Source organism: Dipteris shenzhenensis, chromosome 1, assembly GCF_047967505.1.
Source record: "Dipteris shenzhenensis isolate YYH24624 ecotype China chromosome 1, Dip_SZ_1.0, whole genome shotgun sequence".
NCBI lineage: Eukaryota > Viridiplantae > Streptophyta > Polypodiopsida > Gleicheniales > Dipteridaceae > Dipteris > Dipteris shenzhenensis.
The window spans coordinates 9,333,104-9,360,301 of NC_141596.1; the positions used below are offsets into that span (position 1 = coordinate 9,333,104).

The 27,198-nt window shown below is 44.2% G+C and overlaps 1 protein-coding gene across 6 annotated transcripts in view; it reads right to left on the reverse strand.

Moving 5' to 3' along the window:
• Positions 1-27,198, reverse strand: part of LOC147905340 (poly(ADP-ribose) glycohydrolase 1-like) — a 56,632-nt gene that overhangs the window by 22,713 nt on the left and 6,721 nt on the right. For all 6 annotated transcript variants that reach the window (XM_087379564.1, XM_087379547.1, XM_087379557.1 and 3 more), the window contains exons 3-7: positions 22,025-22,128; positions 21,694-21,904; positions 21,460-21,564; positions 11,848-11,966; positions 7,335-7,478 (exon numbers count right to left, since the gene is read on the reverse strand). In XM_087379564.1, the coding sequence (XP_087235690.1) occupies positions 7,335-7,478; positions 11,848-11,966; positions 21,460-21,564; positions 21,694-21,904; positions 22,025-22,128 (683 nt within the window). The remainder of the gene's footprint in view (positions 1-7,334; positions 7,479-11,847; positions 11,967-21,459; positions 21,565-21,693; positions 21,905-22,024; positions 22,129-27,198) is intronic.

Genomic DNA, 27,198 nt, shown 5'->3' on the forward strand with positions numbered 1-27,198 from the left:
ATCATTCTAACTCTAGGTTGTTATGAAAAACTTGTGCTCACACTACATCAGGACACTGTATGTGACAGTAATGTGGGCACAACTGCAAAAAGAATGAACCAAGGGGAAGAGTTGGTCCATAACATGCTTAGTGGCATACTTGTTGCAACAGGACTGCTCCTAGCTAACAGTAAGCACTACTAAGTTTAGTGGAATTTGCAGGAGAGTTAAGTAGTGTAGTACCTTATGTTTAGGAAAAGGGTAGGAGAGGAAGATCATGGGCTGGATCTTCAACAGAGACTTGTGAGGGTCTGCACAAGGACAGTCCTTTTTAGAATTCAGCTGAGTATTGAACTCTTGCTGTAATTTCTATTTCAGTAATGAAGTACAAGTCATGAATGAATTGCCAAGTACAACTAGAGCCCTTATATAGGTATGGCCCAAGGCAGTATGAAGCAGTATTGCTTATGGGATTACCTCCTAGGATGCCACGTGGCAACTTATGGTATCCCCTGAAAAAAGAAAAAAAACACTTGCAAGCCAATAAAGGCCTTTCTACTAACTTTTAGCCTAAGTTTAGCCTAAGTAAAAAGTAACCCTCTGTTACAATCCTCCCTCCTCAAATAGAAATTTGTCCTCAAATTTGAAAAGGCTGTAACCTGGACATACAATGCTCCTTGTAAACCAGAACAGCTCAATTCTGTCATATCAGCTGAACAATGAAGTTTCTCAGTCAAATACGTCCTTGTAGGCATGCTGATCTGTAAATGGATCATATAATATTCCCAAGAAATCAAGCAATCGGGTGGAAGAGCTATGCTGTCCAATATAACGGATCTAATCATATAATCCAGTGAGAGACATGCTGATCTGAGAAAGGATAGTGAATGCTGGCTGCAGCATGTCCATATATGCCATATAGCAAGAAAAAATCAAATCTGCTCATAAAGACGCAATTTTGGCCATAGAATTCAGCTAAGCAATTGAGGATACTGCTCCACAATTGTAGATGGCTGCCAAGAAGACTCCTCATCAAGTAAACCTCTCCATTTGATAAGATATTCCATGTAGGCCTTGTTCATCAACACATGATCTCTAAATCCAAGGATCTTCTCAGGTATATACTCAATTTGGCCCTCTTCATCCATAGGAGGTAGCTCTTCCATAACTTGCTCCTTAGGCCCCAAATACTTCTTGAGAAGTGATACATGGAATACTTTGTGTATTCTAGAGGATGATGGAAGCTCCAACTCATAAGCCACTTTCCCAACTTTCCTCAAAACCTTGTAAGGTCCATAATACCTATGAGCAAGTTTAACATTGGTATTACCTTTCAAAGAAGCATGCCTAGACTTATGTAATCTAAGAAATACATGATCCCCTTCTTCAAAATGAAGATCTCTCCTATGCTCATCAGCATAATCCTCCATCCTTGATTGGGCCCTTACCACTTTACCTTGCTGGGATCCACCTTAATGCCACTACTGCTGACAATATGGCCCAAATATTTCACTTCTTCAGCCATGAAAGTGCATTTACTTGATTTGGCATACAACTGGTGTGTCCTCAATACTTCCATACTTGCTAGACATGCAATAAATGCTCTTCTTTCGTTTTGTTGTAGATCAATATATCATCAAAGAATACCAACACAAAGGGGACGAGCATTTTCCGAGCGAAATCTTCCGAGCGTCCGAGCGAAGGAAAAAAAAAGCTTCCAACTATGCAAAAATATGACAAAAAAGGATCAGAAGAAAACATAGTTTCACTTAGAAATATGAAAAGTATTATAGGAATGTCTTTTTTATACACGAATATTTATGTGAATCTTTGGGAATGGTGAGAACATAATGGGATGGCTTTTGAAGAAACCCACATGTAGAGTAGACTTCTCTATGAAAATTCCCTTATGATCCTTCTTACAACTTTTTACTTAATAGGGGGTGACATTGAAAAACCTCTCTCAACCTATCTTCATGAAAGGGTTTCTCCAAAGAAAACTCATTGAAGCAAGCCATCAAGGTAGTTTCGCCAGCGAAACCCCTTTGAACAAGGTCTTTCAAGGTAGTTTCGCTGGCGAAACTACCTTGGACAGCACTTTTAAAAGTGACATAACTTTCACATCCAATCTCCAAATATAGTCATTCAACCACTCAAAATGATCGGAAAACCCCATTCGAGCACATCTATGGGGTTATATTTTGGAAAACCTTGCATATATAGTATTAAATATTACATGTATTTTATGAGAATGATATATAAGCCCAAGTTAATACTTATTTACAGTAATTTAAACTTCTATAGAAACATGTCCATAAATATCTTGTTATTAATACTATAAAAACACTTGAAAGATATTGCCATATGATATAAATGTGTTTAATAAGTAATTATTTATGTATAATATTATTATATTGAGAGTGATTATGAGGGACGTTTCTTAAATGAATTATTTTTCAATACTTTTTTAAGGTAATAACAAGGGTACAAAGGGATGTCTATGAATAAGAAGATTTATATTATGTAAAAATGAATGAGTGACTAGTCTGTATATTTTTATGATAAAGGAATCTAGTTCTAATGAAAATAAAAGTGTAAAAACCATGTTTCCTAAAGAAATACTATTTTTAAAATCTCTTGAAAAACACACTCGTATAAACTTGCTCGTAGGTTTTTGCTCGTAAAATTGACGCATCCCCAACACAAATTTATAGAGAAAAGACTGCAATACCTTGTTCATTAGGGCCTGGAAAGTTGCACGTGCATTGGTTAGACCAAATGCCATCACTTTGAATTGATAAAGCCCATGTTCTATCCTAAAGGCAGTTTTATGTTCATCTCCCTCCTTCATCCTTATTTGATGATAGCCTGACCTTAAGTCAATCTTTGTGAAGTACTTTGTCCCTCTAAGCTCATCTAGTAGATCATCAATTCTAGGGATAGGAAACCTATTCTTAACTGTCATTTTGTTCAAATCCCTGTAATCAATACACATTCTAAATGAGTCATCCTTCTTCTTAACCAATAACACAGGAGAGGCAAAGGGTGATTCACTGTGTGTAATAAATTCCTTGTCAAGGAGTTCCTTTATTTGCCTTGCCACCTCTTCCCTTTCAGCTCTAGAAAGTCTGCATGGAGCTTTGTTGATTGGCTTAGATCCTGGCTCCAACACAATTGCATGATCCACATCTCTCATGGGAGGGAGATGGTTGGGAAGATCAACAAATACATCAGAGTATTGCTGTAATAGGGACAGCATGTCTTTATCCTCCACCAACAACCCATTATCCTCTTGAGACTTGGTCAACTGAATAGCATAGACTCCACAAACACTTTTGAGGTCTCTGGCCATTCTTCTTGCAAAAATTAAGGACAATTTAGGAGATTGGTGACCCATCAAAAACTTCATATACATCCTATTAAGGTCCATAGAGAATTCTCCCAAGGTTCTCAACCATTCACAACCAAGGACAATGTCAATAGGTCCCATTTCCAAGACAAATAGATCTCCATGAAAAGTATAGTCTTAAGAAAGTTGCACTTGAGCAGCCTAACAATATTGCTTACTCTGGGAATGCTGACCATTAGCCACCTCAACTTTGATCCCATGATCCAAAGTGGATGGACATAACCTCACTGTTTGAAGTGTCTTTGCATTAATGAAGTTATGAGTGCTCCCACTGTCAACCAAAATGTGGACTGGTCTGTTATTGATTGTTCCTTTTAACCTAAGGGTTTGAGAGCCCTTGCAGCCCATAAAAACATCAGGAGATATGCTGTACACAACTGATTGTGTATCCCAATACACTTCATCATCGTCAACAGCATCATTTCCATCAAAATTTCTGATCTCATCCTCACAACCTTCAACAACTTCAATGTTCCATTGTCTAGATCTATTTGAGCACCTTGGCAAACTATCATTCATAAGCATGGTTTCAAACATGGATAACCACCTGGATCAAAGGGAAAGGTGATCCCCTTTTTGGAACTATGATCCTCATCATCATCAAGGCCTTCATTCACACAGTCCTGATATTCATGAAATTCAGATTCTGCTGCAGAAGTATTAGGAGATAAATCCTCATCAATCTCTAGAATCAAGCTCAACTTTGCTCCTTTTTTTGCTTTGCACACATTCCTATGTTCAGGGGTCCACTTCTCACCACAAAGGTAGCACAAATTCTTCTTCTTCCTGTCATCAATAATTACTTGAGATAATTGCTTAACCAACTTGTTTCTTTTATCACCTAGATCATCCTTTGGCCTTTGGAGTGGGTTTAAAGGATGACTTTACATCTGTAGCCTTATAAGCCTTAGGTTGTCCCATGCCACTGCCATACACTGTGGGGAACCTAGAAATAGAAGAAGTTATAGCAGGTGCAAGAAGTTTGCTTTCATCATTGGAAACACCTTTGACCATAGGCTTAGTTCCAAAGTAACCAATACCCAAAGTCTTCTCCTTCCCATTGTATTTGGGTTCATAAAGCTCTGCCAACTGCATGGCCTCTTTAAGAGAATTGGGCTTTTGAGCTACAACATCCTGAAGCAATACTAGGGAGCAGACCATGGATGAACTTGAGCATTCTAACTCTTTCATCAATACCATGAACAAACAGAGCCAATTTCCAAAACTGTTTGATATAATTTTTCACTGATCCTTGCTGAGTAAGATCATACCACTTACAAATATATTGATCCCTAGTAAAAGGAGATATAAAAGTTTTAAGCATTTCAGCCTTGAATTCATCCCAAGCATTAAAAGTTAACCCTTCTTGCTGTAGATGCCTCCACCAAGAGTGGGCATAATCTTCCAGATGAAGAACCGCAAATCTGATTTTACCTTGATCACTCTTTGGATATAGAAGGAAGTAGTCATCCATCTTGCTCAGCCATTCCTTCAATTCCTCAGAAGAGGTAGAATCACCTTTGAACTTAGGAAGTATAATCTTGTCTTTCATATCTTTGTCTTGATGAACAGGTCCTTTTGGTTCAATAGATTTAACTGTTTGTATATATTGCTTGGAATGTCATTGCTGCCCTAAGGTCTGCTGGTAGCAACTTATATTCATGGAATTTTTGACACAACTCTTCAGCTGCTGAACTGTTATTATTAGGAGTCTTACCATGTGCTGAATCCTTATCCATATGAGCTGTAACTCCACTAGAGTGGTAGGTCCTTCGGGCAGAAGCCATAAAACCAACTGGTTCAGTTACATGTATATGATCATCATTATCATCATCTGAACCTGAGTCTCCATCAATTTGGGGATCCACAGGTCTCTTCCCATCATAAATTTGGTTTCTCTTGAACTGGTCAAACCTTTTATTAAAAGTGGCAGACATGTTCTGCATTCTTTGGTCAATCTTCTGATTATTGGTCTTGATCTCATTGGTTAACTCCTTGAATACCTGTAGCATTGGGTCCATACAACTCCTTATAATCTGCTCCTGGTTAAGGGATGTTTGTACTTGAGGAATTGCTACCAAATCCCCTTGAATATTGCCAACATGAGGATCATAGGGCTCAGAAACTTCAGCCTGATTATCAATTTCTTCCTTCTCTGAGATAGAATCAAGGATACTCATTGGCTGCTTACTAGCTTGACTAGTAGACCTCTTAACAGGCATCTTTAATGCCTTGAATCTAAAGTAAATGCACTGTCTTAAGCCCTAATCAAAAACCAATACCAAAAGCCCCAAATGCTAGTCTTGCCCTAATTTCGCAGGTCAAATTTCTAAGAGAAAACTTGAAATTTCCCACTTGTTTAGGCGATCCTCATGCTAAGACTGAACAAAAGGGCCAATCAGGAGTAGAATTTCATAACATTGCTAGGACCTTTGGCAAATAGCAATTATGCGCTAGCTGTTGCACTGAATTTTTGAAATTCTCAGTAACAAAAAACCAGATTACTATCAAACTTTATCAGTTGCATCCATGGAGCTGAGCGACCATATGCACTAAAGCTGACCCAAAATGGAGTTATAAATCTGAATTTCTGCAGCATTTCTTCTATTCCAGCCAGTCGAATTTGCTCATAGCTCCTCCATTTGAGCTCATATCTCCACGAACATTTAGGAGCAGCACCTAGAGGCTATGGCGACCAGAACAAGCTAGCTACGACAAGGTTTGGTGCATTCAATTAGTAGATCGTTGACTGGCTGTCTATTCCACCTGCGACTAGAATTCGAGTGCAATATGGGGTCAAACCTTAGTAATTTCGTGATTCCAGCACATAGGGACGATCGAGAGATCAAAGGCTTTCCATTGATGCAAAAAGCCCCAAAATCTGATGCACTTTGAAAATCAGGGTTTCCCAGAGCCTGCCACGTTACAGCTTACAACAGAGAGCACTTCTGGTGCTGAATTTTTGCACAGAGGTAGGCCCTAGGCTCAAGAGTAGATGCCCCAAATTTCAAAGTAATTGGACAAAGAATTTCCCACGAAATCCCATAAAAAGCGCTCTGATACCAATGCAATAGGACTGCTCCTAACTAACAGTAAACACTACTAAGTTTAGTAGAATTTGCAGGAGAGTTAAGTAGTGTAGTACCTTATGTTTAGGAAAGGGTAGGAGAGGAAGATCATGGGCTGGATCTTCAACAGAGACTTGTGAGGGGCTGCACAAGGACAGGAGGAAGTCAATCCCTTTTAGAATTCAGCTGAGTATCGAACTCTTGCTGTAATTTCTATTTCAGTAATGAAGTACAAGTCATGAATGAATTGCCAAGTACAACTAGAGCCCTTATATAGGTCTGGCCCAGGACAGTACAAAGCAGTATTGCTTATGGGATTACCTCCTAGTATGCCACGTGGCAACTTATGGTATCCCCTAAAAAAAGAAAAAAAACACTTACAAGCCAATAAAGGCCTTTCTACTAACTTTTAGCCTAAGTTTAGCCTAAGTAAAAAGTAACCCTCTATTACACTCGTACACTGTCACATATTGAAATAGCATCATATCCTGAGAGCTCTAATATCACCTCGCCGACACATATCAGAGAGTCTCATGCTTCTTACAGATAGTGATTCCAAGAAATCACCAAAGTTATTCCTGATTTCAACACTTTTTGTGCTCTCAATCTATTTTCCTGACATTTCCACATTTTTTAAACCTCATTAGTGTGACAGTACACTCTTTCTTCTCCATGAAATGGCCTCAACCATCAATATTTGCCATGATGAAAATGGAAATTATGGGATAAACCATGTTGCAATTATTATTTTCCATCTTACTAGCCAAGTTCCATTTAGCGTACTTGACTATTTCTCAATCTTGCAATCTTACCCTCTCTGTTTAAAAATAAATGCATGGAGCTAAAATAACTTTAAACACAGAATGAATGCAGCATACCGAAGCATCATCGCCTTTTCGAATTGATGCCTGCCAGGGTGCATCAACGCATCAATCGCCACAATGCTCGTTTTTCGCCGCCCTTGCAAGTCCCTTGATTTGTGATCAATATAGTCTCCTGCGAAGCAAAAACTCGCCCCATATCTGCAGAAAAATTCCAATAAAAAGTGCCATGTCTATAATTATTAGCACACCAATAGAAGGCTGCACCAATATAGTTTAACGATATCTGTGCAGATAATGGCACAAGCATTGGCAATAATGATAGGCACAAAGCACATTCTTATAGAAAGAGCATAAAACAAAATCAAATTTAATATAAAAACTTGCTTGGCAAGCAAAACAATCTAATGTTCCAAATCAGTACCTAGGCACAAGCTGCCAGCTGGGTTTTGAAAGATTAAGGAATGTCTTCTGTTTCAAAAAAATGTTATACATAGCAATTGACAAGGCCACTAAAGATGCATACCAGAGACAGTAGATGTAAGTCGATTCCCAGCAGGTCCATAAGCAAGCTATAGTGCTAATTTAAATGGTTGCTTCCACTAAGATTTTTCAGGTGAGATCCTTGTTGGTGTTCACTCTGACATAATAACCAGGCATAAGGTGTCATCGGGTGGTGTGCTCAGTCTGTGAGCAGTCTGCTCATGGGAGGTGAGCCTCTGCCGCTTTTCCTTGTGCCCATCACCCTCCCCGATTTACTTTCACCCTCTCCTCCCTTCAGTCTCTGCCTTGTTGGTTTTCTGCTCCACCTTGGAGCTGTAGATGGCAATGTAGGGTGCAACTGTTGCAGGTCACCAGGCCCCTCGGGCCTTGATCCAGTGCTCAGCCCCCCGATGGTCTGTGGAAGGCTGGAAGGAGCACCCACTCCCCCTCTCCCCTTCGCTCCTTTCCAATGATGTTCATCTTCCTTTCCGACATGCCCATTTTTCCCACCCCTCCCTGCTAATCCCACCTGTTTGCCATCTTCCCTTCCCTGCATCCTCTCTATCCACTTTATCCTCCTCCTCGCTTTCGTTCCATACTTCTCTGTTAAACTGCCTTGCTAACCCCGGCTCTCCCTGCTAAACCCCCTAATTCCTCTCGCTTGAATTTTCACCTCCCAATACCATGGATTCACTTATAATGACATGCAGACACATCATAAGATCCCGAGGTACCCGGTGAGCCTTTACTAACCTGAGTGTCCTCTCCTCAATAGGTGCCAGGCTTGGGATCATCTTGGAGCCCCCCAAGTCATCAGCCTCAGGTCTTATGGATGAGCTGCCGCAAGTCTGGTTGGTAGTGACCGACTCCTCCACTCTTTTCTCTAGCATTTCTTTGGAGACCCTTTCTAGAGGGGTTGTACACGAGCAAGTGAAGGTTGCAAATCTTCCTAGACAATTGCCATCCCCGTAGGGAGCTTGGTCATCTAGCCAAGGCTTGCTTGAGGTTTGCCAGACATCAGAGGATAGGACAGAGCCCACCTGGCATCCTCTCCCTTGCCACCGCCGACGCAAGTTCCACCCCCCTAGATTCCTCCAAGCATGAACTAGTACTCGATGCAGACATGCCAAACAATATGCAAAGAAGAATGCAAAAAGAATAGCTTGAAGAGGAAACAAGCACGAAAGCAGAAGGAGACACCCATGGATTTGGACCCCTGGGAAGAGAGGTAGCATCACCACTGGCGGGCTTGTCGGAGGGCTTGATGGTGGGAGGCATGCCTATGCTCCCCAAGGGGAGGAAGTAACTCCATCTATCGACGTAGTCTTTGATATGTGTTCATGTCACCATAGGGGCCTGTTTGACCTCCAGACAACTAAAGGGAGTCCTCCACAGGGGCCTCCTCTCCTTGTCTTCTAACCTACTCTTGCTGAGGAGGGGCGTACCACAAGGAGGCCCTATCAAAAACTCCATTCTCCCTCCCCCATGCTCCATCCTTCCCTCCTGTCCCCACTACCTCATAGCGCCCCCTTTCGCCTGCTCCCCCTCCCACGCCCCGCTGGACCTGCCTACCCCCCCCTGGGGATCTCCTTCTCTCCAATGCCAAAGGGTCCTTTTGCACCCATGAGAAGAACACTCTCGAGATGAAGGGGGGGAAGAAGAGGAACTGGAAGAAGATGGGCTGGAGCTGGGAAATCTATGTCGGTGCTTTCTGATTTGTCTTCCATGAGGCTTCCGACTCCTTCCTCTTTTCTTCGACCCTGGGCACTTCTAGACTAGAAGACCTTGTAGGGCCTCCCATAGCTCCTCATCTGTAAAGGGCGCTTCCTAGCGCCTGCTAAGGTTCTGCGAAAACACTGTGGGGACCTGCTCCCAAATTGCCTCTCTAGCCAGAAGAGTGGTGGCTAAGGCCGCCTCCGACTGAAAAAGCTAGCAATAAAAGACTGTAGTCATCTCAAGGATCTCCTGAGGGTCTGAGTGCAGCTGCCCCTAGGAGTCTCTAAGACGTTGTAACTAAATCCTTGCTAACCGTGGTCCTGTGGTCTGGAGGAACTATCTGGTCATCCTATCCCCCTATTGGACCCATCTGGCCCCAGAGGAGTGGTAAGAGAACTCTGCTCTACAGACCTCCAAGACCTGTAGCTCCGACCATGCGCACTCCAGGCGGTCCTTGAGCCACTGTGACACTGAATCCTTCTCCCTGAGTCTCTCGATGGACATAAACCCGCTCTCACTCCTGAAGAGCAGCCCGATCGTGCACACTCCAGGCGGTCCCTGAGCCACTGTGACACTGGATCCTTCTCCCTGAGTCTCTCGATGGACATAAAGCCCGCTCTCACTCCTGAAGAGCAGCCCGCCGTCTCAATGCCTGGCCCTTGTATGACCACCATCAAGTGTGTGGTTGCATTACCTACATTTTTTGGATGAAATATCTATCAACTGCATTTTTTAAAGGGGACCTCCAAGAAGAGGTTTTGTGGTACCTGGCAAAGAAGCCAAGGTATGCATGTTCAAGCAAGCCTTGTATGGTTTGAACCAGGTCCTAGAGATTTGTATGCCAAAATTGATGCACTTTTGACCACCTAGGGAATACATTATACTTCACGTGAGAGCACCCTCTATATCAAGAAAGAAGGGGAGGATTTGCTCGTTATTGTCCTATAAGTCGATGACATGCTTCTCATTGGTACAATGCTGCAAAAATTGCAGATTTCAAGGCTGAACTGCAGAGGACATTTGAAATGTCGGATTGGGGCTGCTTCATTATTATTTGGGCATTCAATTTGTGCACGATGATAGAGGCTGCAGTCCAAATATATTGGGAAACTTGGAGCGGTTCAGATTTCAAAATTGCAAGCCCATTGTCACCTCCTATGGAGCCTGGGCTTAAGCTGTCCATCCATGATGCTAGTGAACTATTTGATGCCTTATTTACTTGTGTAATACATGGCCCGACATCCAGTATGCAATGTACCAGCTGAGCAAATTTATGCACAACCCTAAGACTTTTCATTGGTAGGCTGTGAAGCGTGCGTTCAAATATGGTACTCGGTCTCCTGTGGGGTTAACTTGCATTTACATGCTTCGATTCAGATCAGTTTGGTGACTTTGATACTAGGCAACCAATGGGTGGTAATTGTTTCTTTCTCAGACATACATTCATTTCTTGGTTGAGTAAGAAATAGTCTACGGTTGCTACCTTAACCTCCTGTAAAACTGAGTATAGGGCAGCTTTCACAACCAAAGTCAAGTGTGTATGCTTGCTTGAGGTGTTTCTTGGCCGATCTTCATGCATCATTGGAGAAGCCTACTCCAATTATCACTAACAGTCAGAGTGCCATTGCGGATATCAGCTTGGTCATCTGCACTACACAACAAAATGTGGCGGATCTTTTTACCAAAGTATTACCTCATCCAAAGTTTGAGGTATTCTGCAAACCCTTGAACTTACATCCATTTGGTAATTGATAGTTACCTTGTACATTGTGACACTGTTACTACAGGGAGGTGTTAGAAATATTCATATCTATAAGGCATTGGCCAATCCCTTCATAACATTTTGTCTCCCTAAGCTCAGTTAGAGGTTGAGTTTGTGGGGTCACGTGACGTAGTCACCACACATGTATTGACCCTAGTTAGGGTCCATCCTAGGGTTTTGTCTCTATGACTACCCCAGTCTTCTCTTTCATTGTTATTGCTTCTATCTCATTTCAGCTTCCTTCAGCTTCATTTTTTCTTGCACACTCACTTCTATTTCCAACATACGGAACTCCTAAGTATCTTTGACCAGTTAAGATTGGGACTTAGAGAGTTGAAATTCATATCTAATTTCTTAAAAATAAAAGCTCAGAACAAATCTGTCCAAATGCTTTCAATTCATAAGTATGTTTGATCAGTATATTAGGACTTAGAAAATTGAATTTCATATCCAATTTTCTTAACAAGAAAAGCTCAGAACAAAATCTATCCAAATGCTGGATCCATAAATATGCTCTCTGTGGCACTTACACAATAACCAATTATAAAAACATTGAAATAGGACATTACAAATTGAGATATTGGAAAATAAAGTAGATTGAGGTCATACCCCTCATAACAACTAAAGCGCTCTGCACCCGTGATCTCAATAGCCTCATTCTTATGCATTGCAGGCATAAACAGCATACCAGCTATCAACTCGGGGCAAATCACAAAACGGATCTCTTCCTGCATGAAGCACTTCAGATCAGTATGCATGATGTAAAACATACTACTTATAGTACTAGATGCATGTACCACGACCATGCCAGCATACAGATAGAGTCCTGAATCTAAATCAAGATGGACAACCGATAACTTTCCATTTACCTCAGGAAAACCTATATTCATAATAGAAGAAACAAGAAATCTGCTGACAATCATAACCACATTGTCTTCATGACCATAATTAGAGGAAACACAGGGCATCAACTTCGTTGATGCTGCTATCGAGGAACTGCAAAAGCTACTTGCCACAGTGCCCTCTACCACCGAGTATGTTATCACTTGCCAGCCTGCCATACCCACCTCGCTTTACATTCCCCCTACTTTAGCTCTCCTCCCAGAACAATCTGCCAGCTCCCTTCTTGTCATTCTCTGTCTTTGCGATATATCACATACACCCTGCACTATCCACGTATACACTTCTCTTCCATTTCTCTTCCTCTTTGTAAGCTCCCTCCCTTCTAGGTTGCATCTGTCCCTTCCTTAGTTCCCTCCATGACTCTTTCCTTTCCAACCGACCGCCCCCCAAAACCATCAGCCTTGTTTATTTTTGCCTCATGAAACAAATCCCCTCTCTGTCATCAATACTCCAAAGCATCCCTCCCCTTCATTTATCAAGGGCCCCCTTTCTGATTTGAACTGTTTCTGTTCCTTATCTACCCCGATACACCCCTAGTCTCTCCCATACCAGAGCAACCTCAAATCTCTCTATCTTGTCCTCAACTTTTTTTCCTCCTTTAGTAGGAAGGTGGTTTCCTTATCTACCCCAATACACCCCAAGTCTCTCCCATACCAGAGCAACCCCAAATCTCTCTAATCTTTTTCCCCTCCTTTAGTAGGAAGATGGTTTCCTTATTAATTGGGAAGGCCCTATAGCAAGAGGGGCCCATATGGCACCACCCTTGACTCCCCAAGCTGTTAAGGTTCATCTCGTCCCACCAGAAAATTAGTAGGTCAAGAATGCAGTCCAACCACTTCAATACAGAGCAATGGTGGGTAGGAATGTTGGCCTCATTCCCACAAGGAGTCAAGTGCATGATTGGATCTAGGCAAGTTAGCAGTGAAAGGTGACCACATCTAGGAGGTTACCATCTGTAGGAGAGGAGTCTTCCTTCTCTATCTAAGTTCCCCTAACACCATGCAGGCCCCAATAGAGTAGAGCCCCATTTCTCTTAGCCCCCGCCTTGTGTATCTCACTTCCTAGTATCATGGTTTTACAGTCAAGGCATGGACATGACTCATCCTATGCCTCATTTCCTAGTGATGCTCCACTTCCTAGAGAAGGTAGAGAGGGAGAGAAAGAGAGAGAGAGAGAAAGAGAAGTCAAGGTTGAAAAGGTGGACCAGAGAATTGACAAGATAAGAATCCACTAACTTAGTTTGATTTTCTCCTTCACTACAGCCATCCCTTCTTTTTTTAAATCAAAATTACAGATCGTAGCTGCTCCATTAAGAGCATCCAGGCTGGCGGTACTCTTACACAATAATCCCTGGCTGCTCATCTTCAAATAGGCCCTCCAAATGGTGCCCATCAATCTACCAAGAGGTGGAGGTATTCCTAACAATAATGTATCGCTGCCATGATTTCTCATCTTCAAACAGGCCCTTCCATTTGATGAGATTTTCTAAGTAGCCCTTGTTACTAAAGCCCATGATCCGCTCCGGAATATAAGGTTGTGACCCTCCTCATCCATAGGTGGCAGCTCAGAAAGGACTTGCATATCCTAACCACCAGCAACTTCAGTACCGAAACATGATTCATGAGACACACCATGTACTTTTTTAAGTGGTCCCCAACTCTCCTAATAATCCTTTAGGTACCATTAAAACTGTGGACCAGCCTGCTGTTGGTGATTCTTGTGGAGCCACAAATGAGCAAATCCCCTTTTTTAAACTCTTTAAATATTGCTTTTGCTTAGCCAAAGCATCCTGCATATTCTTTTCCGTTAATTGCAAAAAGAGCATCAATCTTTTCCTGATTATCCTGATCTTTCACACACGTATGCAGATGAGGCAGGCCTTCTAAACTTTGCATCCAAACATGACTTAAAAAGTGAAAACACGCTCTCAACTCTATAGTTGAATCCTTAGTGCTCACTACTACCATAACAAAGGAAGCGCTCCCACCTTTCGGCGATCGCTCTCCCACCCAAGTGGCTTGAGGGGTGTAGATGGTATCCTGCCAGATGGGATAAAAGAGGCCACGGGTCGAACACGGTCCTCACCCATCACTAGGCTGCAGCGCGCAACCCAGATGTTCCACACCATTCCCATAGATCTTGAAGGCTCTCACACAAACTATAATCCAATCATATCATCTCTCCTTGGGAAAACGAAGGTTATGACCTTCACAACACATCCCAAGCAGTGCTTCATTGACATTGACGTCGACATAGTTCTCACTCTCTCTCCTGCTCAATACTAACTGCACCTGCAAGATAATGCGCTCAATACACAAAGTGATGCCGTGGATGTGAGCGAGACAATCAAAGGGATAGAATCAGAGCGAGAGTGAGAGATAGAGAATGTAGTGGACTTCCAAAGAGGAAATAGATACAAGTGAATAATGAATGCCCAATGGGCTGAATACAACTCTATGAAGGGGCTGAAACCCTCACTGCAAAACTGGAAAGACTAGACTACTTAGAGGAGGTAAATCCTCATTAGATCCCTGCTGCCCGACTAGAGAGGCAGTGCTTCCAAGCACACTTTTAGGACCCCCCGACCAAGGGTTAGCTTTTTGAAATCTCAAAATCTCAATGGAACCTTGGCTTCCTTTTTTATGATTTGGCACCAACTAACCTTGTTAGCCCCTATGTCTGATATGTTGGTCTCTGTTAGAAACTCACTGTACCCACATGTGAGCCCTCGATTTGAGGGGACAAGGGGCAGTGAGAGGTAGGAGGGCTGGGGAGAGAGAGAGACTCAGGCCGGCATCATAGGCAACCAGGACACGGGCTGGTTGCAGTCTGTAACGGTAGAAATAAAGGGGCTCTAGGCCTCACACAGAGGCACCAAGAACAGCATTGACTGGCTGCCCAGGACACCCTTAAATAAGGGCATGTGGCTGGCCAAGTCGGCCCAACTAGGGCCAACCCTGGTCAGTTTTCTAGGGCCCATGTGGTCGGCCACCAGACAGGGTACCTCGAGCCTCCTCCTAAACCAAGAGTGGGCCAAGCTCCTCAAAGGTGATTGGCTTAGTCCGTTGACCTGCAGTGACCGTAGTCACAAAACTTTTGAAACTCCGTGGCAACTTGTGGAGTGTGAGCAACGCCAATTGACTCGAGTCCACCTTCTAACCAGCCGCTGCGAGCTAGTCCCGCACGACTTTCACCTTTGTCAGATGGTCATGCACACTATCACCCTCATTCATATCAAGATTATAAAGCTGATGCTGAAGAGTAATGATACGGGCTGTATTATCAGTTTCATACAGCTCCTTCAGTATGGCCCACGCCTCTGAAGACGTCTCTGCCAACTGGATATGAGGAATCACAACATCTGCTATCGTGCCAATTAGCATTGCTAAGGCTTGAGCATCCCTCTCCTCCCATGCACTGAGTTCATCCGCATCTGCTTCAAATACCTACAGACATCATCCTTGCCTGTAACTGGTAAAAGTCCATCCACCATCTTCAACTTTGACATTTCAGCCAAGATTCCATAGCTGACATGACCGAAGCACTCATGCCAAAGTTTGGACTTTCCATTGTCTTCATGAACCAACATTGCACTGAGACGGTACAGTCCAATCTCTTCAATGCCTTGAGCTACCATCTGTCCATTTGCTTTGGATGTCACGGTGACCTTGCCATCTTGAAAGAGAACTGCCATGTTGTTTTTGTCCATCTGACTTACAGACAGTAAATTCTTGCAAAGGTTGGGTACATAAAGTACTCCAGAGATATCATTCTCCTCACCCGCCGTTGTAATGAAAGGAATGCTACCGATACCCTTCACAAGACACGTCCGGCTATCCCCGACAGAAACTTTGGAATCCGCGTATGTACTTTCCATGGTTTTGAACCAAGTCCTAAGGCTTGAGCATCCCTCTCCTCCCATGCACAGAGTTCATCCGCATCTGCTTCAACTAGAACTTCACCTCTTTTGTCCACAATGTCCTCCGGCTTCTCCTCGGTCCCAATCACAATCTTCCACAGCTTCCGTGCCAACAAATGGCTTCGGATCTTGACTATCCAAATTGGATAGTTCGTGCCATCAAGCTTTCCAGCTTCACCAAAATTGGGAATAAATGAAGAAGGAAGATGACTGGAGAAGGAGGAAGGACGAGCAATGGGTGTAGAGGCTTCTGAACGCTGATCCATCTTGATGAATAGCAAACTGAAAAAAAAAACTGAAGCAAAAAAAAAAGATGTACTGACCTCCCATGCTAGCCTGAGCTGAAAACAGAATCGCCTTACTCCCAAGGGACTCCTTCCTTCAGAGAGTGCTTTGATCAAGAAGAGTTGAGAGCCTATGGCTCTGATACCATGTTGGAGAATAGGAGGGAATGAATCACTCAAACCTCCACCCAAGATCTCTCCCACTCTTCTCTACACTCAACTCAGATAACTGATCACAGATGCAATAAACACTCACTCAGAGATAACTTAAACGGAGAGAGAGAAAGAGTATATTCATCCACCGGAAGGTGGGCAGAAACTGGCTCCAAGGGAGCAATACAAAACTCAGCAAAGTGCTGAGGAAAACTGATGGAACTCTCTCTGTCAAACTGAACCAGCTCTGAGTGCACAGCACAGCCTAGGAAGGAGGCTTTCTGTCCTGCACTGGATGCTGGAATGACTGAAGGAGTGGGCCTTTTATAGGCACTGCCCAGGCCCTTTAGGTTGACCGACCAGCAGGGTCAGTACCCTGTCTGGTGGCCGACCAGATTGCCCTGGAAATCTGACCAGGGTTGGCCCTGGTCGGTGGCCCTGGTTGGGCCGACTGGGCCTGCCACAGGCCCCTATAAAAGGGTGCCCTGTGCGGCCAGTCCATGGGGCTGTAGACGCCTCCAAGGGAGGCACAAGGCCCCCCCCTATTTCTCTGCTGTTGCAGGCAGCAACCAGCCCGTGTGCTGGTTGCCTATGATGTCAGCCTGGGTCTCTCTCTTTCCCAGCCCTCCTACCTCTCACTGCCCCTTGTCCCCTCAAATCGGGGGCTCACAGATGGGTACAGTGAGTTTCTAACAGGACGTGTCCTATGAAGGGCATCGGTAGCATTCCTTTCATTACAACGGCGGGTGAGGAGAAGGATATCTCTGGAGTACTTTATGTACCCAACCTTTGCAAGAACTTACTGTCTGTAAGTCAAATGGACAAAAACAACATGGCAGTTCTCTTTCAAGATGGCGAGGTCACCGTGACATCCAAAGCAAATGGACAGATGGTGGCTCAAGGAGTTGTAGAGAATGGACTGTACCGCCTCAATGCAATGTTGGTTCATGAAGACAACGGAAAGTCCAAACTTTGGCATGAGCGCTTCGGTCACGTCAGCTATGGAACCTTGGCTGAAATGTCAAAGTCGAAGATGGTGGATGGACTTCCACCAATTACAGGCAAGGATGGTGTCTGTAGGGCTTGTCTAGAAGGCAAGTAGCACAGGGACAAGTTCCCACAAGAGGCCTCGTTTCAGGCCAGCAAACCTCTTGAGTTGGTTCATGCCGACATTTGTGGCCCAATGTCTATAGCATCGTGCGCAGGATCCAGGTACTCACTTCTCTTTGTGGATGATTTCAGTAGAATGACCTGGGTGTATTGCTTGGCCAAAAAAGTCACAGGCTTTCGAGAAGTTCAAGGACTGGAAGGCCAAAGTTGAAAAGGAGACAGGGGAGGATGTCAAGACGTTCCGTACAGACAAGGGGGGAGAATTCACCTCAAATGAGTTCAACACATTTTGTCGCAAGCATGGGATCAAGCGACAACTCACCACAGCACATACTTCTTAGCAAAACGGGGTAGCCAAGAGGAAACCTACCACGGAGACAGGGCTTGCTATGCTCCGAGGTAGGAACCTTTCTAAAGCCTATTGGAGTGAAGCTATCAATACAGCCGTACACATTCTCAACAGGACCAAGACGAAGGCCGTCAAGGACAAGACTCCATATGAGGCATTTTATAGTAAGAAGCCCTCTATCACTCATCTTCGCATTTTCGGTTCTAGCGCATGGGTGCATGTGCACAAGGAAGACAGGACCAAGCTTGATTCCCGGGGCAGAAAATGTATCTTTGTTGGGTATAGCGAAGAATCCAAGGCCTATCGACTCTTCGACCCAGTAAAGAAGCAGATCCTTATCAGTCGGGATGTTGTCTTCGAGGAAAAGGAACATGAACCCCGGAAGGAGCCTCAGATTGAGGAGGAGGAGATTGTTCAACCCCCGAACCCACCCCGCCGCAGGTTGACCACCCAAGAGGTGGCGAAATCGGAAGCTGATGTTCCACAAGATACTGAGGAAGAGCAGGATGTTCGAGAAGCAGTTCCAGTTCCTCCTCCCACTGAGAAGCAGAAGACAACGGTACCTACGGACATTGGAAGACTCTCGGGTCACCGAAATACCTGAGAGTAGCACTTCCGGATTGCGATGGTCCCAAAGTCTTCAGAAGACCCCACCCGTGAATTTTGCGTTAGTGGCTCAGCTTGAAGAGCCAAGGACCTTCGAGGAGGCGAAGGTCCATCCAAAATGGCACGCTGCCATGCAAGCAGAGATGGATGCTAAGATGGATGCTATTCTGAAGAACAATACCTGGGACTTAGTGGCTAGGCTCCCGCGACGGAAAGTCATCAGCACTAAGTGGGTATACAAACTTAAATACAAATCAGACGGCAGCTTGGATAAGTATAAAGCAAGGTTAGTGGTCAAACGTTTTGCTCAAACTGAAGGCATGGATTTTGATGAAACTTTTGCTCCCACAGCTCGCATGGTTACTACTTGGACAGTGATTGCCCTTGCTGCCCAATTCCAGTGGCCTATTTTTCAAATGGACGTGAAGTCCGCATTCCTTAATGGAACCCTGGAGGAGGAGGTATACGTAGAGCAGCCACCAGGCTTTCAAGATCCAGGGTCCCCATTAAAGGTCTGCAGGTTGAAGAAGGCGCTATACGGGCTGAAACAGGCCCCCAGAGCTTGGTACCAAAGGATTGATGTATTCTTTCAGAAGATAGGACTAAGTCGGAGCCCTTCTGAGGCAAACCTCTACTTGTTCATTGAGAAGGGGTTGTGATTGGTACTCATCCTCTATGTTGATGATCTTATCTTGACAGGTGACCATGTCGAGAAGATTTCTCAGGTCAAGGAGCTACTCATGTCTGAGTTTGAGATGACTGACCTTGGGTTATTACACTACTTCCTTGGGATAGAAGTAAAGCACGCCAAAGATAGGATCTTCATTTCACAGGAGAAATATTGCAGAGAACTTCTGAAGACATTTCAGATGGATGATTGCAGGACTGCAGTAACTCCCATGGAGGTCGGGCTCAAGCTAAGTGTTCACGACACATCTCAGCCGGTCGATACTCCTTTGTACCGACGATTGGTAGAAAGTTTGCTTTACCTTACCAATACTCGACCTGATATTTGTTATGCAGTTGGGCTATTATGCCAGTTCTCTGCTTCTCCCAGGAAGAGTCATTGGGATGCAGGTTTATGGGTGCTGAGGTATCTAAAGGGTACTTGCACCTACTGGATCACCTATACCAAAGGCATCGAACTAGGCGGGTTCTGTGACAGTGATTGGGCGGGTGATGCTGACACCAGAAGATCAACAACAGGGTATTGTTTTTTACTTGCATCTAGTGCCATCTCTTGGCTGAGTAAGAAGCAACCCACAATGGCCCTTTCATCTACAGAGGCAGAGTACAGAGCCGCATGTACAGCAGCTTGTGAGACACTGTGGTTGAGGTGGATTCTAGAGGACATGGACGTGTGTCAGGAGGACGCAATAGTGCTGATGTGTGACAATCAGAGTTGCATAGCCATTGCCAAGAATCCAGTGTACCATGCGCAGACCAAGCACATCGAAGTTCATTACCACTTTGTTCGAGAGCTCATCATCGACGACGTGATCGAGCTTATGTACTGCCCGACCATCGACAACTTGTCCGACCTCTTCACGAAGGCACTTCCTCGAGAACAGATAGAGCACCTCATCAATTGAATGGGGTTGGCCCACAGTTGTGACATTGAGGGGGGGTGTTAGAAACTCACTGTGCCCACCTGTGTGCCCCCAATTTGAGGGGACAAGGGGCAGTGAGAGGTAGGAGGGCTGGGGAGAGAGAGAGACTCAGGCCGGCATCATAGGCAACCAGCACACGGGCAGGTTGCAGTCTACAACAGCAGGAATAAAGGGGCTCTAGGCCTCACACAGAGGCACCAGGAGCAGCATTGACTGGCTGCCCAGGGCGCCCTTAAATAAGGGCCTGTGGCTGGCCAAGTCGGCCCAACCAGGGCCAACCCTGGTCGGTTTGCTAGGGCCCACGTGGTCGGCCACCAGACAGGGTACCGACCCTGCTGATCGGTCAACTCAAGGGGCCTCGGCAGTGCCTATAAAAGGCCTACTCCTCCATTCATTCCAGCATCCAGTGCAAGACTGAAAGCCCCTCTCCACGGCTGTGTTCAGCACTCAGATCTGGAGCAGTTGGTGAGAGAGAGAGTCCATCAATATTCTCCAGCACTTTGCTGTGTTTTGTACTGCTCCCTTGGAGCTATTTTTCTGCTCACCATCTGGTGGATGAATTTACTCTCTTTCTCTCTCCGTCCATATTTATTTCTGAGAGAGTGTTTGTTGCATCTATGATCATCTATCTGAGTTGAGTGTGTGTAAGAGTTGGAGAGATCTTGGGTGGAGGTTTGAGTGATTCATTTCCTCTTGTTTTCTAACAGTATCACTAGAAATAGAATATGTTTCTTTTTCGCAGACTCGTTTGCAACACTTAGTGATAGCCAAGAACATTCGATTAAGGGAGAATAGCCCCCTTATGCAATCCCTGAATTATAGCCTCTTTTTTTAATTACATCAAACAACAAGTCAACTTCGGCTCCCCGGCATACATTTGCAGAAGTTCATATTTGACAAGCTTTCGTATGATAGAGTTTAATTTATCAAAGAAAGAAATTTAAGCGTATTATTACAAGTTTGAAACCTCACAAAATGTGAAGCCACGACATTCCATCCACCAATATGATCAAAGGCCCTCAAACACACACACACAAAGGACCCTATAAAGCCCCATTTAGTGCACATTAAATATAAAATCCTATGTATACTGTTTTTCATAGCAATACATGTTTAAAAGCCTCCCTTAATAGCCAAGTAAAAGCCTTAAATCTAAGTGCCACGACTTTCAAGGGCATGATCAAAAGAACCTTATGCCATGTCCTTATACCATGGCTCAAGGAATGGAACAATGTGTTCCTGCAAGAAACTTTTAAACAAGCACCTTTAGAGAATTTGAACTCGCACCTGTACGCATCCATGAAAGAGCACACCACCTCCTAGATAACGATTTGCAAAATCTACTTCCAAAGCACTCATTTCTTGATCTTCAATACTCCCACTTGTAAATACCTGGAATAAATCATCATTTTTGGAGACATGTTCATTTGGCAATGCTACAACAACAAGAACTGCTTCCACAATCAACAGCATGGCAATTGCATGAAAAGAAAAGTGTGCGCCTATAGTTTTGATGCACACCTGTATTGGACAAAGGCGAAGCAAGGAGCTCTTCCAATACTTTTCATCAGGTTCCAAAATTTGGCTAGAGGATCCGGAACTTTTTTGCCGAGGAAGCACTTTTCGTTCATATGAGACCATGCCTTCTGGCATGTGCTTGTGTATACGAAAGAAATAACGAATGATACAAAGAATTTTTTGTTCTTGTTGTGGGGCAGATTTGTGAATACCACTGCACTCGTATAAGACCAATATTAAACAGCTAGTCTGGGACAATTGCCTTCGGTGCTTTATCCTTTAGAAAACCATCATTCCCTAGTTTTTGAATCAAGAATTGGAGGAGTTCTCTCGCCTGAAAAGTCTATCAAAGTTGAAGTATGGAAGTTGAGCTTCTTCCCTGCCTTTTGATGGATAAAGGCAAAAAAATGCACATGCTAGAATTGCTGCAACTAGCTCCTGAAAAGTTTACAACATGGGAGTGAATGAAAATAAACCATACATATAGGCACAGTGGTCTTAATCTCGCCTCCCCTGCCAGAGAAAACAAAAAACTTGAGATATCTCATTTCCTGAAACATATATATCTCATTTCCTGAAACATATTGCTAAATATGTAACAAGCTGGAGAGGACTTCCACTATCATGGTTGTAATGAAGGTGACCAACGTCAATACAGAGAGCAAGCCCAAAACTCATCAAGTAAAAGCAAAACAAAAAATGAATTCATCAGCTCCATCACACATAGCAAGAGCTAGTGACTACAATCTGCCACAAACTTATATAACACCCAAGACTGGGTGTGAATCATTACATAAAATATACTTCACAGACCACCTTTCCTGAAACATATTGCTAAATATGTAACAAGCTGGAGAGGACTTCCACTATCATGGTTGTAATGAAGGTGACCAACGTGAATACAGAGAGCAAGCCCAAAACTCATCAAGTAAAAGCAAAACAAAAAATGAATTCATCAGCTCCATCACACATAGCAAGAGCTAGCGACTACAATCTGCCACAAACTTATATAACACCCAAGACTGGGTGTGAATCATTACATAAAATATACTTCACAGACCACATACACACACAAGCTAATAACTCTTTAAAGTTATCCATGAGTTAGTGTCAGCCACGCCCCCTCTTTCTCAGATAATAGCCCAAAAATGCTTTGATAAAAGCAAGGGAAGGAGCATTGGAAATCCGTGCAATTGTTGGTATGACCAGGAATGTAAAAATACAAAAAGGGCCTAGAAAACAGCAGAGACAGCTGAGAAAGAGGACAAAGCTCAAGCATACAAACAAGTGGAGAGAGGGGAAAGAGAAAGTAAATCATGACCTTTCCATCAAAGCAGCAAACAACATTATAATGGAAGAAGATGTAAGGAAGGGGCTGAAAAAGCTAGCAAATGCGAAGGCTACAGACACACAAGGGCTAGTAGCCAATATGCTCGCGTGGGGGGAAGAGAAGACAAAGAAAATTCTCACCAAGCTTATGAATATGTCCCTAGAGGAAGGGTTTTCCTCAGAATGGCAGCTCAGTAGAATTCAACCGATCCACAAGGGAGGAGACAGCATGATGGCAAAAAACTACCGCACAACCATGGTGAGCAGCCAAATGGCCAAGCTATATGGCACTACTCTTGAGCAAAATCAGCAAATGGACAGAGACACAAGGGGTCACGGCACCATCCCAGGTAGGTTCAGTCCCAAACACTTGGCAGTGGACCATTTGATCACCATAATGGCTACAACGGAAGGAGCCAAGCATAAAAAAGAGGCAGTATTTTGTTGCTTTGTAGATTGGAAGAAAGCCTTTGACAACAGTTCCACGCAAGAAACTATAGGAAGGACTGGAAAACTTCAAGTCCCTCACGAACTCAGAGAGTTTACATACCCTCTGTATGACAAAGTATTAGCCAAGATAGCATAACCACTTGTGGATGGGTCATGCTCCAAAGGGAAAGCTGTCATAAGCAGTAGCATAGGTGTAAAACAAGGTTGTCCCCTCTCTTGTTGCTTTGTAGATTGGAAGAAAGCCTTTGACAACAGTTCCACGTGAGAAACTATAGGAATGACTGGAAAACTTCAAGTCCCTCGCGAACTCAAAGTGTTTACATACCCTCTATATGACAAAGTATTAGCCAAGATAGCACAACCACCTGTGGATGGGTCATGCTCCAAAGGGAAAGCTGTCATAAGCAGTAGCATATTAAACAAGGTTGTCCCCTCTCGCCAACTCTTTTTGTCTTTTTATCGATGATCTGGAAGATTGGATGAGAATACACAGAAAAGAAGGTGTCTAAAATGGCAGGGTATGCCCTACTATTGCTTATTTACGCAGATGATGTAGTCTTCTTCGCAAAGAGCAAGCAGAAAATGCAAGCACATTTCAATACAATGGGGGACTACTACAGACACGCAGGAATGTGAGGCCAACATAGCCAAGACAAAAGTCATGGTGATTGAAATTCGCGATAAACAGATTGATGTCACTTTTGAAGGGGAGCCTTTAGAAAAAATCAACTCATATAAATATCTAGGGCTGGAATTTGCCGACAACTACAAGTGGAATACATATGTAGAAAGAAGAATCTTGGAGGGTTTGAATGCTTTGTACACCTTCCAAAATAAGTGCAAGAAGGCACACCTATGGGGTCGGGAATACACTATGCTTGTATAGACAGTGATCCTTAATGGGTGTCCAGCATGGGCTCCTGGGCTCTCTAGACTCACTGGAAAAGCATAGAAGCTTGACATAAAAGATTTCTCGCAATGGGGGGTTAAGGCTCAGACACCCTACCTCATCCTACTGGTTGAAATCCAGTATGATATCTCTCAAAGAAGAGGCATTATGCCAATTCATGGACTACGTCAATGAAGTTGAGAAGATGGATGCCAGCAAGATACCTCACAAGGCATTGGAAGCTACACAAACCACTGGATGGCACCGAGATGGGATGAAATGGATGGAATTATGGGGTATAACAGTTGTGCTGATATACCGGAGGATGCATGTAAGATTAGGGAGTTAGTGACACGGAGGATGCTACAAAAATTAAGGCAAGACCCAGGGGCAAAAATGCAGTTCTACAAACAATAAATTAATCCAATGAACAACTATGGGATGCAAAAATGCCTTGGGGAAGACATATCAATGTTTAAAGGGTATCTAATATGCAAAATGAGAACCAGCTCACATGATCTGGAGGTGGAGAAGGGAAGGTGGGCAAGACCTAGGGTCCCAAGACAAGAAAGAAAATGTAAATTTTGCCCCACAGGGGAGGCAAAAATGAGCAGCATGTACTCCTAGGATGTCAGGCATATGCACACATCAGAGAAAGATATGAAGACAATAGAGGCATATACCTAGATGAATCCGAGAACATTCCCAAACTCATCCTCTAAAAACACAACATAGTGCAGTTTCAATCTCACGAGAGTCACTCATAAGATTGAAAACCATAAACTCCATCATGCATAGACATTTCACAACTTCAGAAGGAGATCACCACCTTACATACAGCCCAGGAGTGGTGGAGGCACAGATTGCTAGCATGCAGTCTGTAATCGAGGAGACATCCAATCGGTGGATGTGGGTATACAGGATCCTGCACAGATTGCTAGCATGCAGTCTGTAATCGAGGAGACGTCCAATCGGTGGATGTGGCTAAACGGGAGCCTGCAAAGGTAACCGTCATCACTTTAAGGGTCGTAGAGCAAACGATTGAGAGGGCCTGGCGAGTAGGGAGAGACCCCAACCGAGAGCAGCCCCTAATCATACGATTCCATGATGCCCAAGCTTTAACTAGCAGCATTACATCGTAGATCGATCCTACGGGACCACCCGTCAATCTCCATGGATGAGGATTTGACATCTTTGTAGGTTGAGAGGAGGCATACCCTGATGCAGCACTGGGACTTGGCCCACAAGCAAGAAAAGTGGGCGGTGGTATGAGATGGGTGACTCCTCACAAGGCCTCGTAGAGTACCTACCCCCCCTCCCACCTAGGGGGGGCGGGGTCTATGAGACTCAGGTTACTGAGACCTTGTCCTGCATAGTTTGGAACTGTAATGGTACCTTATGGTCAGAACCAGGGAATTTCTTGGGGCCCTATACAGGCCGAGACATAGTCTTTTACACAGAGACACATCAGAGTCCAAAGTGCCCAATACCAGTTGTCAGTCGTAAACCTGGGAGACTACTTAGAGGTGAGATGAGGAATACAGGTGGGGTACGAGGTTTAGGAGAAGTAGCAGTACTTTACAAGTCATCCCTTTTCAGGGCGATCTTGGTAGAAAGGAGAGACATGAGAGACATTCATTCCAGATTTCTCTAGACCCAGATCCGATGTAGTGTGCTGCTTTTCGCCTGAGACTTCCCACTTTGCTCAAGATATTCAAGACGAGACTGAGACATCGCCTTATGCAGCATTATATCCAAACATTGTGGACTTATCGAGCCGCGGAGAAGTCATTCTTGTTGGGGACTTCAACGCAAGGACAAGGGTGCATCAAGTGCCACTCCTTGATTTCAAAGATGATGCTATCTTGCGCCAGACATTAACTTGGATGACACAAGTATGTCACAAGTCTCAGCTGATTGGCAGACCCCGGTCACATCTTATGAGCATGCAGTGTTGGATTTGGGGAGGATGCATGATCTACAATGGTCCTCCTCAGGTGCTTTCACTTTCACCTGTTTCCCACATGGGGGGGGGATCTAGTGTAGTCAACAACATCATGGGATCCCCTGCCTTCGCCTCCCGTATCACTGATTTCATTGTTGCACTAGAGCAGACCACACATACCTCTCTACTCCCCGTCTTGCAGTACCGCACACACCACCAATCACTCATACCACTTTATCATGACATACACTTCAACCGCAATCTTTCACCTAACTACTCTACCCAATGACTGGCACAGAGAGGCTTTGATACAGCATGGTATGCACGGGTGTCCACATGGTTTGATAGCCACGGTATCCAGATGGATAGGCTCCCCCCCTTTCAGTACAGCATGGATGCACCACCGGAGCTTCTTCCACATGCTAAGATTAACCGTATCATACAGTTAGACGGGAATCAAAAGTTCCCCACCAAGACCCGGTTCTACCATGACCACTTTCTGAGGATATCGGAGCAGGCTATAAGACAGATACGAATCTCGTCCCACCAATTGCAGATTGAGGCGGCCTATTATGAGATCCGAGGACAAAACCATTGTCTCTTTTAGGAGGGGCTCAGTTCGGACCACTCACACGACTGATACATTTCCCCGACTAGGTTTGCATTGAGCTCTACCTGATTGAGATGCGGAGACATAGGGATTCCCTTGTGCGGCAAGCCAGAGATCAGTTGATGCCTCAGGACAAGGAGCTAGACCGAGCACAAACACACGTCACTGATTTTTACACATCCAAGCCAGTGCCAGATGAGGTCGAGGGGGAGGAGCTCGAGGAGACGAGAGCACTATGAATTAGCAGTGAGATCTGTCACAAGGATACGGCTGGACGAGACGCGG